Here is a 21,259-nt window from a genome sequence, read left to right as displayed (position 1 = left end):
AAAATTGGTATTTTCCTAAAATATTAATACATCACGCTCTAAATGCTTCATTCTGTACATACATCAATCCCGATTAACGACTCGATTTGTTACAACACATTTATTCACCATTGTAATTAGTACGACAATTACAGCGTTGTGTACATTTCTTATGTTAAATATGTACAGTTACCAATTATGATTGGCAAATAATCTAATTTAATATCTACATGATTCTTTGATCCAATAAATTGTTGGAATAAAGTTTAAAAAGAAAAAACTATTATGCGTTGTTAACACTGCCATTAGCAGTTGGCAATTGTAAATTATGTAGAAAAATTAATTGACTGTAAATATATCTTTATTATTAACAGATAATTGTTCCTTCCTAGGGAGCTAATAGTACTATTTTTTATATATTATATTGGTTGAAACCCATAGTGATATTACTTCCCTCATTTTGGAACTTTAGGATTGGTACCAAGTTACGGAATATTCGGAGGCGAGTCATAAATAATATAAGATCAATCAGTATACTACTTTGTGAAATTCAAAAATAATATCTTGCGATTATTTGTTCTCTTATTAGGATCTACAATTTTACAAAATTTTAAAATTTTTATGCGCTCGAAAAAAGAAAAATAGTATCATAATTTGTAACTCGAATCTTATTCATGTATTATCAAATAACATATATACATATATATCTATGTATATATATATACATAGATATATGTATATATATTATAATATGTTTGCTTTGTATAAATACAAAATTAAGAACGTTGCACAGTGACTAATAAAAATATTGCAATTATCGCAATCAATTCCAATTTTTGACTTATGTTAAAACACAACATCTCTGCATTGAACTATTTTTTGTACATTTTTGTAATGTGTTAACATATAACTTGTTTCGATTTTACAGTAAATAATTTTTGGCATCACTTTAACATAGATTATTAAGATCATATTGTATGATGTATTAGAAAAACATTGAAAGCTTGCTTGCTCACTACACTAACTTTTTCATAAATTAACATTTTTATTACTTATAAAACTACTGAAGTGATAGATGTAATTCCAGTTATAATTGCTCTTGATTTGGCCAGGTGCAAATTTTACATTCTTTTCCATACAAAGCATAATGATATATTTATAATAAATACACAGCATATTATTGTTGAGGTATAAATAGTAAAGCAAAAGTCTGTCACATACTATATCATTTTACTATCCGTAGCAAGTTGTACACGCAATAATTTCTATTCAAGTTTTAATTAAATCGTGCGTGATCATCATGTTGTATGAACAATTAAGTAAAACGTCTTTTATATTTATTTTAAAAAGTTCATAAAAATATCAAATTTTTTAAAGCAAAAGAATATATTTCTTGAAGTTATAACCCGCAATTTGCTTCAAATTCTACTTTGAAGAAAATTTTCTGGCATTAGATTTTTAGATTTAATGCGCGTCTGATTTCAAAAACACATTATAAGTCTCTTCATTCATTAAGTTCTTGAGCTCGTCTGAATCGCTTAACTCTACTTTGAATAGCCAACCGTCTTTGTAACAAGATTTATTAATTAACCCGGGTTTACTTTCAACTGCCTCATTTTTCGCTGTGACTCTCCCGCTGACCGGACTTGTCAATTCTGAAGCTGCCTTCACTGATTCTAGAGCTCCACATTCCTCTAAAAAAATCATAGTTAATCTGTGAAAAACATTTCGAATATATTTCCAGCCTAAATTTTAAGATAATGTCGTACACTGCAACTAAAAGTAAGGATAGGAAAATTAGATAAGTCAAAGCTTAAACTAATAATTAAGTTTGTATCCTATCAATAGCTTTGACTTCTATTGTTTAATTTTCTTTTCTCGATTGTACATCTTAGAATCTCGTGTTAAAATAAATTTAAAAAAATAAGAAAAAATATGTTAAACATTCCAAAGTTATAGAGTAATAAATAGTCTTTTTTTTCAATGAGAGACATTCCAATTTACGTTTCTAGAGATAATCTCTTCAATTTCTGAAATTTTTCCGAAATTTGGTTGCGCTAGGTAAAAAAGTGTCATATCAGCTACCATTTTTCTTGATTGTTGATCCTACATCGGGAAGTTGCGCGTACACCACATCTCCGAGAGCATCCTGCGCGTAATCCGATATACCGACTGTACCGATTTTGCCATCTACTGTTATCCATTCGTGCTTATCGGTGTACCATCGTTCTGAAAAATCACGCGTTTATCTCGCAACCGTGATTTGATTTATTTTAAATGGAGTTACATCATAGAAAATTTATACAAATTATACAATAAAAGTATTTGTACCGAAAAAATAAAAAATATGACAATATAATAGAACATATTAGTTCTTGGATGACTTCGGTCAAACTTTGACTAACTTGATCGAAATGAATTGAATTAACTTATCAAGTAATAATATCTGAATTTTTTTTTATTTTGTTAACATGAATAATTATCAATTTTTTTGTTTTGTAAAAAAAAAATAACTGTCAAAATATATATACTGAAAAGAGTGAAATTAAGAACAAAAATGCTACCAGTCGAATGAACTCCTGATGATGGACTTGTTGAGTCCATTTAATTATACTTTCTTTATGTTACATCTGTAAAATTTTCGATCATTCTTATTAAAATAAACTTATACATACACTCATTCTTTTATTCAAGTATGTCATTTTGACTTTTTGAAATTAATTAATGTTTAATTATCTTTCAGTCAACATAAATTAAATGAGTCTTATGAGACTCTCAATAATGTCAGGAATTGCTTTTGACGTTAACTTCGGCGGTTAATCGTCCACACACACACACACACACACACACACACACACACACACACACACACACACACACACACACACACACACACAGAGTTGAAAAAATTATATTAAATTAACATACTTCACGTGTTCCAGTTCGGTTCACCTAACTTTTATGCTAATTTAATACAAAGTGAATATGTTAGAAAATAACCAAACATTACACAAAAATTAACATAAAAATGTAACATATCTGACATAATTTGGAAGCAAATTATGGAAACATATTTCTTCAACAACATTATAGCATTTATAATTTGATAAATTTAAATATGGAAATTTTTAATATGTTAAATTAACGCGTACATCCATCTTTTATCTATTTACCTTAGAATTTATATTTTAAAACTACATTTTTGTTACTTATTCACTTACTCATAAATTGTGTTATTTTAACAGTAAAAAATGCTAATTATCAATTTAACACAACACATGTAATAAGGATTGGTTTTAACATAAGTACAAAATATTTTTTACTCGTGTTGAGATTAATCGGACTTTGGTCGAATTCGCTTCTATTATTTTAATTACAACAAATTTATTATATATAAAATTTCATATATACATATATATATGTATAAATTTATATATAAACTATCACGCACACGCACACACACATGCACACATATATGTATATATAAAATTATTTTTATATAATTTATATAATATCAATTTATACACAATACATACATATCATACACAATTCATCCAGTTATGCAAACGCGCGCGCGCACGTGTTCACAAATCCAAATGAATTTTTCACGAGCGTTGATTAATATCAACAATTATACTTATAAACAAGACACGAAGATAAGAAAACAATAGATAGTATTCAGCGATGAAATCGTTTGTTTGTACTATAAATAGTTTTAGCAAACACATACTGACGCTTTTCAAAAAGCCAAATCAGCGAGTCACTCACATTTTCACTTACCATCTCTCAAGTACTGAGTTGTGGTTATGGGTCGCACTATGGCAAGGGGTATCTTCGACTTCGCAGCTGTATGGAGCAAATCGTGCGAAACGGTTTTTATCGCGCACCTGCTAATCTGGGCAATCAATCTTGCCATTTTTCCTTCGCCGTCGCGATCGCCGTGCAGAATCGCGCACGAACTGTCCTAACCTCTTTTTTTTTCACTCCACGAAGATAAGGCCGCACGCGCGAATGCAACTGGCAGCGAGAGCAAAACGGAGATGATTCTCGGTCGAATAATGAAAGACAAGATTATAATCCAGCCTCAGCACTTTTCTATCATTATCGGCTCCTCTCTTATCTCGGAAATTTAATTGAACTAAATATTCGAACGAATCAACATGAACAAGCACAGATGTACGATAACACGTTCAAATCTCGCCAAAAGCTTCTATCTCGCTAAAAGAATCTATCAAAAACAATTTTTTTTTTTTAATCTTAGTCTGCTTTTCTCTACTCGAAATATATAATTGCTGATTGCGTACACAAGTCTGGAACAATCGTGAGTACAATTGCAAACAAATAGCATGTGACCTTTATCAGTCTTGAGCAACCGCGAGTTAATTTTATTAGTTTCATATTTCTGTTATCAATCAAAATCGTCAACAGCGAATGTCGTGTAAATGTTACTTATTAAATTATAAGAATGATATCTCCAGATAGAGTCGTTGAAAATTAGAAAGAAATAAAAAGGAATGACATATACAGATTGTAAATTAGACGGGTTCAAATTTTAATATATAATCTGCTCCGATTACACATGATTAAATAATGTAAAGACAATTTCGTACAATCTTTTAAAAACTTACAAAAAATAGACACATACAACACTGATCACATGTTGGAATTTTGATAAAATAAAAGCAATTGTTGCATTACAATTTGCATCTGTAAACTTTGTATGTTAAACTACATTATTCTAGATGTATATTAAAAAAAAAGAGATCAAATTGATTGCATCTTGCATATTTACATTCGAACGATATTAAAATAGCTTTCATTACATAATGATCAAAAATATTACCATGTTATTGTTATATAGTTCTCTTTTATTATTTATATGCATTACCATTCATAAAAGGTTTCTGAATATCCTTAAAAATAAAATTTTTGCGTAATTTTTTTATTTTGGGACATAATTTCGCTCATTTGCCACAACACAAAAAATAAAGTTTTCCAGAAAATAAGTTTAAATGTCTAAAATCATTAAAATTTTGTAATGTTAATTTTAAAATGTAATTTTGATGTAATAATTACACAGGAATAAAATTATATACAGAGGAATAAAATATCTTTTTAAAGTTTCTTTATGTTTTTATTCTTTTTCTGCAAACAATTGAAAAAAATGAAAACTTTTTAATTATATCGTTATTATAAGTAAATGAGCGCTTTAATCCTTCGTAGTTATAAAGTAACAAACGTATTAGTTTTGGTTTGATATTATAAATTAATGAAAAACTTACTTTTTTCATTAATTTATAATAAAATAATGAAATAAGTTTACTGGGTAATGAAGAGCCAACCGTAGTACTTGGTGCGTGAACTTATTTTATATATTATAAAGAAATTACATGAATTTGGTATTCAACCCTATTCTATTAAGATCGAAGTTTTTACATGTTTCGATTACCTGCTTGAGTCATCATCAGAAATACAATAAATCAAATTACAATTGAAATTCGTCTTCTCGGAATATAATATTTTTTGATAAGCTGTTTCCAGAATAATTATAGCTCTTCACATGTAATTTATTTCATTATAATTGTTATTAATTAGAGCCCTTTATTTTTGTGTTAATAATTTTTCATTAAATATTTTCCTGGGTGATAAGTAAGAAAAGTGTATCCACAAATTATAACACGGACGGAATCTCCAAAGTGAAAAATATTAAATACATTTGAAAAATTAACAGAAATATGTAAGGCTATAATAAAAACAAAAAGATTTTTTCAATCCGTGACAAAACTTTTATCATTTTATGGTTTAAAAAGATCTAATTATTGTAGATATATTGCCAAATAAAAAAATTACGCAAGAATGTTCCATTTGTAAGATTGTTTACTTACTATTACCACCTGAGATTGTAACGTCAGAAATGAGATAATAAAAGTTTTCGCAAAATGAAAACAGCTTGATTTACATACATAATATGTAATTTGATAGAATTATAATTTCTTTCGTTACAATTATAAGTATGCATATAAAAAATTTGAAGTGTTTGTCAATAAGTAAAAATTCATTATAAAGTTTAAATATGTAGAATTAGATGAAATATGTAATTTTATAGAATTTTATAAAATTCTATAAAATTTTATTAAATTTTATAAAATTCTTATTCAAGATTATTGTTATATGGACATTTAGGTTAAGCTCAATCTTGCAAGATGTAAAATTTATAGACAATATTTTTCGAAGCACGTGAGTTAAACTTTAAGAGGACAGTAATAGCACACTTCGAGAACATTTCGTAATACATGTTATCAAAATTCTGCAATATCAGTGACCTCACTGAATATCAGTGACCTCAGATATCGGCGTCGTATTACGATTTGTAGTTATAATAAATAAAAAATCGTTTCCAATGAAGAAAATATTCATGTATCATATCTTTTATATATACGAATGCATTTCTTTCTATTTTTTATCGTTCCTAACGATAAAAAATAGAAGGAAATATAGGGATATTTAACAATACAATATCTTTGAAGCGTAAGTGGAATAAACAGTTGAATAATATTTTGAAATAAACACCTCAGAAATATTCGCTGTGATTCATATGTAAATAAAAAGATTCATATCTGGAGACACGATAGTGTCACGGTTCCTATATTACATCAAATTTATGTCAAATTGAAATCTAATTTAGTATATTAATATTAGTTTAGCAATTTGACAAATTTGAAATAAAATTAATGCTAAAATATTCGAATACTGTCCAGATTGGTCAGAAAATTTAATTATAAATCTAATAGTTAATATTTAATAATCTGATATATATCGTATATCGGAACATTGTTAAATGAACAAGTAATAATTGTTACGTTATAATCCGATAACGGAAGAACGTCCAGTTGTATTGTGGATTGAGACTGGTATGGGTTTACTGAGACACCATTCATACCATACTTTCTTAGAACCACATCTGCGCCAGAAATGAACCACTATTTCATCTCCTGCCTTTAATTGTACTGGTTCCTGTGTATTGATAAATATTTTTTTTATCTACCACAAAACTTATACTTTACAAGTATACTTTTAAAGAATAAAAGTTATTTGAAATATACCTTAAGTGGAAAAAAGATTGGGAACCAACTAAACATATCTGAGCTATATGTGCTAGGTTCTATGCTTAATGTAATGTTTTCATATAAAACTGCTGTGAAGTATCCTGAAAATCCATGTAATACACAATTTTGTTCTACTTGAAAAGTCTTAATTTCATATCTCGAATTGTCAGCAAGAGCGTCTAAAAAATTACAAACATGTAAAGAAATTAAAATAATTAAAATATAAAAAGTTGAATATTTTTTACAAACCTGTATTTGGATGTTTGAATGTAAAAAGTGGTTTCGGGTTTGCTATATCGTATTTATTTTGAAGATGTACTACGTATAGAGTTTCAAAATGAGCTAATGGATGTTTGTCCTTATCTCTAAGTTGTCTCACTTCATTGTACAATTTAGAGGATTGCATAGGAGCTATGAATGAAGTGTATGATTGTGGTATGTTAATTCCATCATCTAATAAAAATTTTAAACAAGTAGTTAAAGAAAAGATTAATACTATTAATGCAAGATTAATATCATTTACGTAAGGTGGCATGCAATGCAAACCTCTTAAGAATTTAAGGACATTATCTAGACATTCTGGTGACAATTCGTTATCGCCAAAGGATCCGAGTAATTCAGACACAATTATATCAGCTTTTTCCGGAGGATTCCATTCCCTCATATCGCATGATATCACTGTAACTTTTTCTTTCCACATATCTCTTTGAAGGGCCTGTAAACTGTAAACATAGATAATGAAATAATGTACACATGTAATTCGTGATTATTTAAAACTTGAAATTATTGGATAAAAAGTCTTCTCTATTTCATTTTAAAATAAATAAATAAATAAATAAAAATAAAAGGATATAAAATTGTTATTTTATTAAATAAAATATTGATTCTTTCATTTTAACTATTTTTAGATAGCTTTATTACTTTTCTTCTAATCGAATATCTAGTTATATTACATTTAATAAAGATTTATTTAAAAATATATTTTAAAAAGCAAAAAGATTTTTTATCCAATCCAATACAATTGTTATTTTAAAATGGTCTCACGTTATTATGGCATTAGGATTCTTCTCCACTGCATATACTTTTACTTCCCGATATGCCATTTTCGCGGCATTCAGAGATGCAGTTACAAGCGGTCCTCTTCCAGCACCAACTACCATAATGACTCTAAAAATTTATAATCTTGTTATACATTTTTCTATGGATATTATCTTTATTAATTAATATGATTCGACTTACATCGTTCTTTCCTCTTGCATTTTATATACCATTGCATTTATAGCTTCGTATATAGCACTTTGATATTCTCGATATTTTACAGGATCCTTCTCAAATATTTCATAAGTTTGTGATTCGAGATTATCCATTAGAGGCTGTAATGGACATTGTAGATAGTCCTCATATCCTCGAGCAAATTTTTCCACTGTTCCATCATTTTGACATCCCTTAAAAAATGACATTATTTTATATATTCTACAAAATTAAGTATTTATCTTTAGAAAACTTCTTTAGTTTTACCTTCCATAGATAATCAAGATAGTTATGATAATAACTAACACTTTGATAACGTGATGCACCTGTTAAAATAAATTGTACATCTTGCATAGCAAATCTTTTTACTAATGCTTGATGTGCTTTACTTAGTACTGGATATCCCTTTTTATTAGTTAGAAATAACGTTGTTGGCAAAATTAAACATCTCACTGGTTCTCCGAGCCACCTATCAATCTTTTAAATTTAAATTAGTTTATACATATCGCATTCATATTGCACAATTTTAATTTGTAAATTTAATTTATAAGCTACCTCTTCTTCTTCAGGCAAGTCATGACTGACAATTAATGAAACTCCTAATTTTTTATTATAATCACATATTACTCTAAAAGAATTCCACCATTCCCATGGATTCTCGTCTTCCGAATAATCTTCTGTTCTATAAGAATAGGTTTGTCTAATTGGATTCTCCATAGGAACTTGTATCCACACCTATAATAATTAATATATCTTAATAATTTAAAAAACTATTAATTTATCTAATTCTACAGTTTATAGATTCTATATCGGTAAATATATTTCCTTGTTGTTTAACATAAATGACATTATCCTTGTTTCAAAACATTTATTTCTAAAAGTATATTGAGTACTAGTCATGCATATTTTCTAATTTAAAAATTAAAACTATAAATTACAATTTATTGTGTATGCATGCATGTATATACATGTGCTACCTGGAAAGTACAATTGTTGTTTGATATTTTATCAGAAATGATCCTTGCAAGATTCACATTTTTGTTTATCCCATATTTCAATTTTAAAGTCACTCCCGATAAACCAAAATGGCTAGCTAAGCCTAATTCTTGATTCAAAGTCTCTTCGCTATTTTTTCTAATAATTGGATTGGTCGAGTCAACATTGATAAGTGACGAAAACTTCGCAATTATTCTATTATTCCAATCTGCAATGTAATATTATAGATTATATTTGAATTTGATTTTATTTAACTTATTTTTATTTGATTTTATTTAACTCATTTTTATTAAAAGTATCGATATAATTCAATGATCAGCATTAGATACAACTTTTGGTCAGATTTTTATGTTAAATAATGTGTATGTCCATTATCCCTTACTTGCCATTTATATCTTGAAAATTAACTAACAATAAAATCTATGATACTTTATCTCGGAAGTGGTTATAACAAAAAATTTTATAACAGCAAAAGGTACAATTCTATCAAATGATAAGTCTATTTTTTATGCTACACTTTCTGAACTAGGGTACACAGTGCAATAAGTAAAACATATATTTGAAATATACATTTGTTTAACTTTTACTTATTGCATCGGTTCAGAATGTAGCAATAAAAAACAGATCTGATATCACCGTTCCTGGAACAAGGTTACAAAGACAGAGAACATCGACATAAAAATAGCTGAAAGTTATCTATGGTCTAATGCTGATCACTGATATAATTAATAAATATAAGTATATATATTATAAATATATATTTAATTTATACCTGAACTGTTTAAAACTAAATCAGGCCTAGTGAGTGGTCCTGGACGATTTTTGGCAGGTCCAGAAATAAATTCTCTTTTAAATAAAGGATGGACCAAGGAGATACAAATAAATTCATACCTGAAATCATGAACAAAAATAATAATGTACATATGCAAATTACAATGAATAAAGACAAGTAAAAAGCACGATATTTAAACATATAGAACATGTAATAACAATTTACCTTGATTCAGACGCATAAATTAGACAATCATTTAAATTTACAGCACAGCACAAATCCAACCCACAGGAAAGTCGCTGATTTGTCATTGCAATATATATAATTAAATAATGTACTTTTTTCTGAAATATTTCCGGTTGATTAATATGATAAATGTGACTTTAACACCTTTTATATATCATATTGCAAGACCTATATATATAAAAAGAAAAATAATAATATAAAAACTTCGTAATTTAAACAATCTGAATTAAATAATAACCAATAAGTAATCAGAAATGCCGGCTAAACAATATTTTTGCTTTGTACGTACCGGCGATTTGATCAATACTAAATGGAGGATAAACAATAAATAAAATTACACGTGCATAACAACGCGTAAAAGGTTATGTTTTATCAGAACACGGAATACAACTACAGACTATATAGATAGATAGGCAAAATCTGCGTGCAAAAGCCATATGAATACCGGCCTATATGTCGATGCCAGACTCTGATTAGAGGGTCTCTATGGAAAACCTGGCAACCCTGGGTTGCGTTCCAAAATTCAACTCTGTCAACTCCGAGTATCATTTTATCCTTGGTCATCAAATGTTGAATAAAGATAAAGGATACTCGGAGTTGACGGAGTCAAGTTTTGGAACGCACCAACTGGTGCTGGCTTTATTTTGTGATCACGTGCTTTATACGCCGGTTTTCCATTATCACGGATCGACAATATCAACATCAATAAAACAAATGTAAAGAATAAAGATCATTTGTCTTGAAACGTCCTAAAAGATCTTCTAAAAGATTTGTTTTAGTGATGTTGATAATGTCAATAATGATGCGATTTTTAAAAATCGGATAAATGCTTAATATAACGCTTTCTCCTCTGATTTTCCTGTGATTATAGAAATTTGTATTTTATTGCGTAGAATAGATTCCGAAAAGAGAGAAAAATCGTTAAGTGTCGCTTTTGTTTTTTTAATTTCAGTTTTTTTAGTTAAGTCAGAAAATAATTTTTTAAATGATAATTCTCTGCTCTCACTCTCTACACATTCTTTGCTTTAATTAATTAAAAACACAAATTATTTTCTTATATAATTTAAATTATAGTAGTTTGTGTTTCAAAATTTGTATTTACCTTCCTTATTCTTTTTATGTAAACATCAAAAAATGTTGAAATATAAAAAACGGAACTTGAGTTTTCCAATGATTTTTCTTCTATTAAATATATTTTATACATGAAAATGCAAAAATTTATAAAATTACAGGAAAATCGGAGGAGAGCATTATATTAAGTATTTGTCAAAAATTGTATCAAGTTATTGTTTGTCTCAAATGTGATTTATATATTCGAATAATGTACATAATAGGCATACTTCTACGAGAAACTTGTAATTGTTTGCTGAATAATATTTTGGATAAATTATATAGTTGCAATGTTTATGAATTAAGTGGTAACTGCTTTTCTCTCAAGAAACAAGTCGACACGAATGTTGTTGTATCTGTATTATTCATGAAAAGAAAAAAATAAAACAACGTTTATGTCGGCTGCATTTCCTGAAGAAAAGCAGCCTATATCGATTATATAATATAGTTAAAATGAAAATAATTATACCGATAAAATTCTTTACAGCTCCAGTGATGAGATATTAGCTTTCATTACTGATCAAAGTGATTTCAATGCTACCAGATCTATAATTTCAATGTTGATGACGCTCCAATTAGACAAGAAAAATGTCTTTAAAATTATTGGTGCGTTCTTTAATTCTAGAAAGACATGATAAATTTTGGATGTTTTATCGTCGTTTATATTCTAATGATAGTAGCATTATAAATGATCCAGTACCTGGGATATCATTATTTCACATAAAACAAGTACTGAAGCAAAAGAATATTAATACCATTGATGGACATGCATGTCTAGTCACTGAGTGTCCTATATGTGATTCTGAAAAATCTAAGAAGGCAAATATTTATATTAATAAAACAACAGGTAAAAAGAAAGATATATAAAATACTAAAATGTATAGAACGTATTTGATAGAAGATACACAAAGAGATTGATAAAATAATTGTATCTTATACAAATATATATTTGTTTATTACAGGATATTTTTTATGTGATAAATGCAGTTCTAAAGGAGAATGGAATATATTGGAGAAATTTTTATTAACAAAATCAACCAAAGGAAATAATATGCAAAAAGAATTGGAAACTTTGAGAAATGCTATAAAAGTTCAAGAAGATTATGCTACAAAATGGAATAACATAATGAAATCTAATCAGAAAATTGCAGATTTGTCGTCAGAGTTATATGAAGAAGTTCTGAATATATTCTCTCTTCCAGTAAGATAATTAACATAGATTCAATGTTTACACACACACACACACACACACACACACACACACACACACACACACACACACACATATATCCAAATATTACGCATTAATGAAAATTATTACAGAGAATTTCACAAGAGGACATTTTACCATTAAATGGTATATATGCAGCTGTTCCAGCATTATTATATTTTCCATTAATTGCTTTCGGTACTGTTGTGGGTTATAAAACTCTTTCTTGTAAACCGGAATTAGAACAAACCGTACCTATTTCCAATGTTAGTGGATTTATTTTTTATAAGCAAAAAGGTAGTAAAAGTGATGCGACTGCAGTGGTTGTGCCAACAATACTCGATTTATTAGCGTTAGCATCTCGAAAGGCAGCAAACGTGATCATTTGCTTGCCGTACAATTTACAACACTTGCCACAGCAGTTGTTGCCAAATTTTGAAAATTTTAAAAAATTAATTCTCTGGTTTGGAAATGACGAACCTAGCTGGTATACAGCCAGACAATTCGCTAAGAAATTAAATGAGAAGAGATGTTACTTTGTGAGACCAATTGACACGCAACCTAGACCAAAATTAGCTGCTGACAGAAACTATGACCTTAAACATATTTTAGCAAATGCACAACCAGTCTGGCATAAAAGTATTACTATTTTTGATGACCTCAGACAAGATGTATTATGTGATTTGCAAAATATAGATAGAGTCCAAGGTGTAAAATGGAAAAGATATCCTGCCTTAAATCGAATTTTAAAAGGACACAGAAGAGGAGAGTTTACAATACTAACTGGCCCAACTGGTAAGACAGATCAGTTAACTACTAAAGAGATAACTAAATCATTTGCATCAGAGGATGTTGTGTTTATAAAATTACATTTTTTTTATACATATCAATGGACTTTTAGGCAGTGGCAAAACTACATTTATGAGCGAATATTCGCTAGATTTAGCAATGCAAGGCGTCAATACATTGTGGGGTAGTTTTGAAATCAGAAATGCTCGGTTAGCTAGAACTATGTTGCAGCAAATGGCGGAAATATCGTTGGAAGACAACTTGGATAAATTCAATACATATGCAGATGCTTTTAGCAAATTACCAATTTACTTTATGACTTTTCACGGTCAGCAGAATATCAAAGTTGTTATGGATGTATGACATTGTCTATAAAACATTATCTATAAGTGACAAATTTGGTGTTGTATATAACTTTTCGCTTTTTTATTTCAGGCAGTTATGCATGCAACGTATGTACATGACATAGCTCATGTGATAATTGACAATATGCAATTTATGATGGGCATGTCAGAAGAAGTGACCGATAGGTGAGACGAATGTGTTTTATCTCTCTTTGAAAAATTGATTTTTTATACAGCATTATATCGTAGATTTTGGAAACAAGACAAGATCATAGCACAGTTCAGAAATTTTGCTACAAAATATAATTGTCATGTTACTTTGGTTATACATCCAAGAAAAGAACGAGATGAAGAATTGACAGCTTTGTCTATTTTTGGCAGTGCCAAAGCAAGTCAAGAAGCCGATAATATATTGATTATACAAGATAAGAGACTTATTAGTATAAAAGGAAAGAAATATTTACAGGTATGTACTACACATCTGCAATTGTATGATATATTTTTCAATCTTCAACATGAGTTATTTTATCTTGTATCCAGGTTGCAAAGAATAGATACAGCGGAGATTTAGGTATAATGCTTCTAGAATTTGACAAAGCCAAACTTAGTTATGCATACAAGAAAAAGGTAAAATCAGAAGAAGTAAATAAAACAAAAGAAGTAAAAGTAAAAGAAGATATTTCTTCGGTAAAAAGTTAAATTAAATTATAAGAAAAATATGACCAAAATACAGGAAAAAATTTGCCAATCAATGTATATTTTATAATAGTAAAATACAAATTTGTATAAATTCTGTGATATATTTTTTGTACAAAACTTGGAGGGGACAGGAAGAGGAAAAAGATGAGGAAAATACAGAGAAGGGGAAAGCAGAGGATTCAGATATATAACATAATTTATATACATATACATGTATTTAAAAAATTGAATAAAGAATGTTATAAGATTAATTGCACTGGCTGTGTTCTGTTATTTGCTGCGAGTACTGAAAATCTATAGTTGACGTTACGTTATAGATTTTCAGTATATTATATTGCGCAGTAAACATTTAACGAAACGCAGCCACTATGTGATGAACATTGCGTACAATTTCCTGTTTTATCGATTGCGCACACCTACGTACTTGTGATAATAGGATGAGAATGATGAGATAGAAAGATCATATTAGAGGAGTTGTCTCTTCGTATAATCTCCACATTTTCATCTATCTAGATTTTCTAATAGGCGAACACGAAAAGACACGTGTGTGATTAAAATGTACCGATTTTATATCTGTATCACGATGATCCTTCGAGGACATCTAATTATTTATTCTCTCATTGGTTTCGCGTGGTTGGTTACGTGCGACACAATCTCAAAAGAACCGACTGTGCTAATTAGTGTCCTTGTTAGAAATAAGGCACACACGTTGCCATACTTTCTGAGTTTATTGGAGAACCAAGATTACCCAAAGAAGCGAATAAGTTTTTGGTGAGTAACGAGACATAACCTCACTCTTTTGTTCGGTAATGATATCGTAAAACTCGTGAAAGCACTTATAAATTCATCAACATAATATAGTTTTTGGGTACTGAGGTAATTATAATTAAAAAATTGATCAGCGTTTTCCAATTTAGATGTTAAAATAATGCAAGAATTCACTCCCATTACTTATTGAGAATTGTCTTATATTATGATTATACGTAATCGTCAACTAAAATTAAATCTCAAGTATGAGCGAATACATGAAAATTAGAAATACTTGGAAACAATCGCTTCCATCGATTGTTGTCACATTTTCATTCGTTCCATCACGATTTCAAATTTATTTATAAATTTGAAGTTGCCCGCCAATCGATGCGGCGCATGCGGAAACACGTCGATTCGCAAATGCGCGAATATATAATACCGCATGTGTTTGGACGTTTGTGCCGCACCAATTTTAAGAGACTTCACGCTGTAGATTTTTGGAGATTTATCTATTTTTATTTGTGTTATTATATTTATTAATATTCATTTCGACCAATGTAGTTAACTTTTATCTTGATTCAACTTGCTTTTTACAAATATTTCTACGAAAAATATAACAGTGCAGTCACTTCAAGTAAGATGCGTAGATTTTATATTAATCATTTCAGGATACGCAGCGACAACAATGTTGACAATTCAATCGAGATATTGAACAAATGGATTAGTTCGAAGAGCAAGATGTATCATTCCATGAACGTACATTTGAATGCATCGTCGACAGGTTTCGAGGACGAGAGATCGATCGCCGATTGGTCGCCTCGCAGATTTGCACATATAATAGATTTGCGTGAACAAGCGCTTGATTACGCAAAAGAAATATGGGCAGATTTTATTTTGGTAAGCTAACTTTATTTTGTTATCTTGCAGTTACTTTGATTAATAAACTCCAATTAATTTAATTTTGACTATTAATTCAACTGGCAAAATCATTTGAAGTAAAATTTTTAATTATAATTTATATTGTGCCCCTGTTTAAATTAAATTATAATTAAAGATGTTACTTCAAATAACTGACAGTTGAATTAATAGCCAAAATTAAATTTGGAAGATAATTTCTCTGATAAAAATGCAAAGCTTGTCGAAGCGTCAAAGAAGTGTAAACAAAGAGTTTTAACGCTTCTTAAACACTTCATTGATTTTCCATTGACTCTTAAGCCCAGTTCCACAACTCATAGTTAACTCTTAACCGAGATTCAACTTGTTTCTCATCTTTTTCCAATTCTAAAATTGGAAAGAGACAATGAATAAGTTGAACCTCGGTTAAGAGTTAACCGTTAGTTGTGGAATTGGGCCTTAGTGGTTTTGAGTATTCATACACGTTCCCCGAACTCCGAAGAGGACCTCAATCACATTTCATTCACGTTCGCTTAAGAACTCGACGATGCGCGATGTTCTGTTTATGTTCTTTAATGTTAATTTAAAAACTATTTTCTGTCTTAAATTATACCATAAATGATACAATAAAAAAGTTTATAATTATATTAAGGATATAAAACAATATTTGTTAGTGAATGATTTCAGACAAGTGTTTCAAGAATACTAATAAAAAAAAATTATAGTAGCAATATGCATTATAGGGAATCGCGTCACTTTTTCATTTGTCTGATACATGGACGGATATTTACAGACTACATGAGAAAAAAGAACAAAAATGAAAGAAAAGAAAACTTCTTGTGTGTGCAGATGCTGGATGCTGACGTTTTTTTGATCAATCCAAGCACTATTCGTAATTTGATACATAAGGGGCATACTGTTGTTGCGCCTTTATTAAGATCGGACGGCATGTATAGTAATTTTTGGGCTGGAATGACAGCAGAACATTATTATTTACGAACAGAGCTCTACGAGCCGATCCTATTTCGCGAGAAAATTGATTGCCATAACGTGCCCATGATCCATAGCGCAGTACTCATAGATCTGAGAAAACGCTACTCTGATTATCTTACCTATAAGACCGAAAAATTGATCGGTTATGATGGACCAATAGACGATATCATAACTTTTGCCATAGGCGCAAATAAATCAGGTAAATATTAAAAGTTATCGTCTATATATATTAAAGTTGTCAAAAGTTAAAATATGAATTATAAATAATAGTACGAGATTTGCACCGATTAAATACTGATTCTTCAAAATTATTAGTTTATATTCTGTTCTTACTACTTTGACTTAACTTTTAATTCTATAAGGAATTAGATTTGATTTCGACTATTAAAAATTTTTACGTACACACAACATATGTATAGTCTGTGTTTCAAAATTCACTACCAGCGCTGAAAATGTACAGTTTTCCTTACGTATATACTATACATTTTCAGCATTGGTAGTACATTTTGGAATACAGCCAATGTTTATGTTGTAGATGTGTCATTGTTCGTGTGTAATGATGACGTTTATGGTTTCATTATGGTACCTTTGGAAAATGATGAGACTATCGCAGAAGATATGCAACGGTTGACTAATACCAAGGTGGAAATGTTAGGTAAGCTTGCTTCTGGAAGGGAAGAAGCATAATATAAATAAATAAAATAAATAAGTAATTGTAAATGAACAAGAATAAATTTATGTGATAAAATATCCAATGTGATAATATTCAATTAGGAATATTACAATATAATATTACAATATAATATTATCCTGTTGACAGTGTTGATTGACATAAATTGCGTTTTGTACAGCATTTAGCGATTATTTGCCGTTGTTGGATGATTTAAAAGAATTCGTGATATATCCGAAGAAAGACACCTTGGGTATGGATGACATTTACATGATAAATCTATTAAGAAGACCAGAGAGACGTAGAAGGATGCAGAAACTTTTTGAAGAACTCGGTATTCAAGCGGAAATTATAGATGCTGTGGATGGTAGGTAAGTTATACATTATACAAGATAAAAAGAAATATATCTTTTATAAATGCAAAAATTCGATACATATCAATATTTCGGGTAAATATGTGCATAATTTAACTCCAATATTCTCTGTCCATTTTTAGATATAATTATTTTAAGAAAAATAATTCTCTGGTTATTAGAGAAAAGGCCTCTATTATGAGATACCGAGTTTATTTTGGATAAATGCTAGAAGTCTATGGGCAGAATTTAAAAAAATAATAGGTCATTTTGAAGGGAATTTAATAAGCTTTAAGATAACGTTATATAAAATTTAATTCAAATTCCATTTTTTTTTTAATTAAAGAAATGTAACTTATGTATAAACTTACTTTTTGGTTATATCTTTTCCAGGAAATTTTCATTGTCAGGTATTTTTTGTCAATTTGTGCTAATTTATTTAATCTCATCTCATTATTCTCTTTTATCATTTCAGGGCTTTGAACGAGAGTTCCCTGAAGAAATGGGGCGTGATACCGATGTCCGAATATTCGGATCCTTATCATAAAAGGTGAAAATAGACGCGTGAAAAAATTTTATTTAATCGGTTAAATTTAAACTAAATTAAAAAGGAAAATTTCAGACAGCCAGATTGTTCGTTAATGATGCATGATCTGTCAGATTTGTTTTAAGTATGAAATCGTTTGTACTACTTTCCTTTATAATTCTCGTAATCTCTATAATAATTTATCTTCCTTTACGCGTAGACCAATGACGATGGGCGAGATTGGCTGTTTTCTGAGTCATTATATCGTATGGCAGAAGGTAATAAAAGGCATTCTGGAAAGAAAAAAAAAATTTTTTTTTAATGTTAATTACTGACGTAATATATATTAGGTACTAGAGCACGGTTATAAAAGCGTTATGGTGTTGGAGGATGATGTTCGCTTCGAACCATTCTTTCGACAGAAAGTCGATTACGTTTTGGCGGAATTGTCTAATCTCAAACTTGAATGGGATTTAATGTAAGTCATCAATTTAGCAAAATTTATTATTTTCCAATCACCAAACTATTTTGTTGCGTTGTTTCGTAATTCGATTGTGTATCTCGATCAATTTTCTATGATTCTACAATTGATCTTATTTGAAACTGGCATATAAAAGTAATGGTTATATTGAAAAATCGAAGAAAAAAAGATTGAAATAAAAATATTAAAGCTTTGTTATACCAATTTGCAATTATAGCAGTGGTAAAACTGGTTTAATAATTTTCTCGCTCTTTTGAATTTTATGGCAATAAAAGAAAATTTATTTGAGGAAAATTAACTCTGAGAGATATTGGATCTAAAATTGGCACGTTACATTTTTTCACAATTTTATTTTAGATACATGGGAAGAAAAAAATTGGCGAAATCAGAGAATCTAGTGGAAGGATCTAAATTTTTGGTACGAGCAGGATATAGTTACTGGACTCTTGGTTACCTCTTGTCGGAAAGCGGAGCGAAAAAATTGATCGATGCTATGCCTCTCAGGAAATTAATTCCCGTTGATGAATTCCTTCCCATTCTTTCGGATACGCATCCTGAGTATGTGAAAAGATTGATGTTCACAGTTTTAGGAAACGTATATACACGTCTCATATTTCGCGGAAAAATCAATATTTGTATTCGAACCAAAAAAAATAATCTCAGGAAATATATATACATATATGTGTAATAAATTATAGATTAACGATAAATATAAAATCCGATTGAACGTTGTAAAAGTTGCGATTTCACATTATGTAATGTATTCTTAGTAAGAATGACTTGGATGAATCTTAATATTCATTTTGACATTTCAATAGGAAACAATGGGCGACTCAATTTGCCACTCGGGATTTGATTATCTTATCTACGAATCCACTTTTAATTTATCCGTCGCATTATACCGGCGAGGATGGACACATTAGCGACACGGAAGACTCGAAACTCGTGCATAATACTTTTATCGACAACTTGGAAAAAAAAGAAGAACTATAATCAAAGGGAAATTATAAGATAAGAAAAAAATAACAATTTATCTAGTCGATGAAATCTGCCAATAATCTATTTTATATAACAAATTGAAACATTTTTTAACGTAAAATATCTATACTGCCGTTATATTGCCATGTATTATTAATTTGTAGTTTATAATCGATTAGCATATAATATACAGCCATTTAAATATATGTCGCCAGTTTTTTATTATTATACAAACACTAACGGTAATGCACCAGTGGCGAAATAAAACACCGCCCTGCGTTGATCGTACTCTACCGCGCGCTTATATTTAGCTCGAACGGATTCGAAGATGTTTAGGAATTAATTTCTCGTTAATTATCGCAAAAAAAAAATTGTAAATTGATAGGACTTTTCGATTCACATAGTTCAATCTGCTTTATATGCCCATGAGAGATGATGATGCAGTCATTATTTGGACACCTGGTGTACAGAAATATGTATACAGGAATACTCTTATACAGGAATATATCTTGTACCTTTTCGTAAAAGAGGAAGATGCCATAATTTTATAGATTCCTTTGAAGATATATTTGTTCAAGTATAGATATTATGCGAATAAACATATAAATATATAAATATACTAGCATATAAATATACTTTTATCTAATATCGATTTTTATAGGTATGTGAGAATAACATAAATCATCGCTCGCAAAACATTGCATAAAATATGCAAAAGTGTTTCTTTTATACTTTTATATATATTGTCCGTACAAACATTGTAAAAAAATATTTGAATGTATATTATACTGAAAAATGTGCCAAATAAAAAAATTCTTTAAATATTTCGTTGATCATTAATACAAAAACCTTAAATAAATTTATTGCGAAAAATATTACCTCGGCCGGGACTTGAACCCGGATTTCTTGTAATCTCGTACGGATTATAAGAGGTCCGGGTTCAAATTCCGGCCGAGGTAATATTTTTCGCAATAAATTTATTTAAGGTTTTTTTCAGCACATTGTCAATTTAATTTAACTTGTGATATTATTGCAGTAGTTTAATTGCGTTAGATAGAGTCCGGAAAAATTTCGGCGCGCAGTTTGAATAACTACAAAAACATGATATATAT

The 21,259-nt window shown here is 29.3% G+C and overlaps 4 protein-coding genes across 4 annotated transcripts; 2 read left to right on the top strand and 2 right to left on the bottom strand.

Annotated features, from left to right (window-relative positions):
- Positions 1-875: 875 nt before the first annotated feature.
- Positions 876-4,180, bottom strand: ppl (glycine cleavage system H protein, mitochondrial). Its single transcript, XM_018522617.1, has 3 exons — positions 3,760-4,180; positions 2,065-2,208; positions 876-1,673 (listed from the first exon to the last, which is right to left on the bottom strand). Exons 1-3 carry the CDS (start codon positions 3,893-3,895, stop codon positions 1,444-1,446), a joined length of 510 nt encoding a protein of 169 aa, XP_018378119.1. The 5' UTR covers positions 3,896-4,180; the 3' UTR covers positions 876-1,443.
- Positions 4,181-6,804: 2,624 nt separating this feature from the next.
- On the bottom strand, positions 6,805-10,703 carry csul (protein arginine N-methyltransferase 5). The gene is made up of 12 exons (XM_018522616.1): positions 10,640-10,703; positions 10,330-10,518; positions 10,105-10,223; positions 9,314-9,540; positions 8,892-9,071; positions 8,604-8,813; positions 8,325-8,530; positions 8,130-8,252; positions 7,632-7,807; positions 7,335-7,538; positions 7,083-7,264; positions 6,805-6,993 (listed from the first exon to the last, which is right to left on the bottom strand). Exons 2-12 carry the CDS (start codon positions 10,413-10,415, stop codon positions 6,841-6,843), a joined length of 1,866 nt encoding a protein of 621 aa, XP_018378118.1. The 5' UTR covers positions 10,416-10,518; positions 10,640-10,703; the 3' UTR covers positions 6,805-6,840.
- A 301-nt stretch (positions 10,704-11,004) lies between these two features.
- mtDNA-helicase (mitochondrial DNA helicase) lies at positions 11,005-14,487 on the top strand (the record flags this gene model as incomplete). The annotated part of the gene is made up of 8 exons (XM_018522619.1): positions 11,005-11,066; positions 11,948-12,307; positions 12,423-12,661; positions 12,784-13,465; positions 13,572-13,816; positions 13,895-13,989; positions 14,053-14,269; positions 14,344-14,487. Coding segments are annotated over exons 2-8 (1,881 nt in total), but the record flags the coding sequence as incomplete, so codon positions are not given.
- Positions 14,488-14,958: 471 nt separating this feature from the next.
- On the top strand, positions 14,959-20,733 carry LOC108770866 (glycosyltransferase 25 family member). The gene is made up of 10 exons (XM_018522602.1): positions 14,959-15,273; positions 15,921-16,149; positions 16,996-17,338; positions 17,675-17,794; positions 17,991-18,180; positions 18,638-18,712; positions 18,909-18,966; positions 19,039-19,166; positions 19,527-19,727; positions 19,988-20,733. The coding sequence occupies exons 1-10, from the start codon at positions 15,059-15,061 to the stop codon at positions 20,160-20,162; spliced, it is 1,734 nt and encodes a 577-aa protein (XP_018378104.1). The 5' UTR covers positions 14,959-15,058; the 3' UTR covers positions 20,163-20,733.
- Positions 20,734-21,259: the final 526 nt, after the last annotated feature.

The sequence above is a fragment of the Trachymyrmex cornetzi genome, unplaced genomic scaffold, assembly GCF_001594075.2.
Source record: "Trachymyrmex cornetzi isolate Tcor2-1 unplaced genomic scaffold, Tcor1.1 scaffold1376, whole genome shotgun sequence".
Lineage (NCBI taxonomy): Eukaryota > Metazoa > Arthropoda > Insecta > Hymenoptera > Formicidae > Trachymyrmex > Trachymyrmex cornetzi.
The sequence above is the reverse complement of the archived record's forward strand: the minus strand, read 5'-3'. Positions and strand labels throughout refer to the sequence as shown.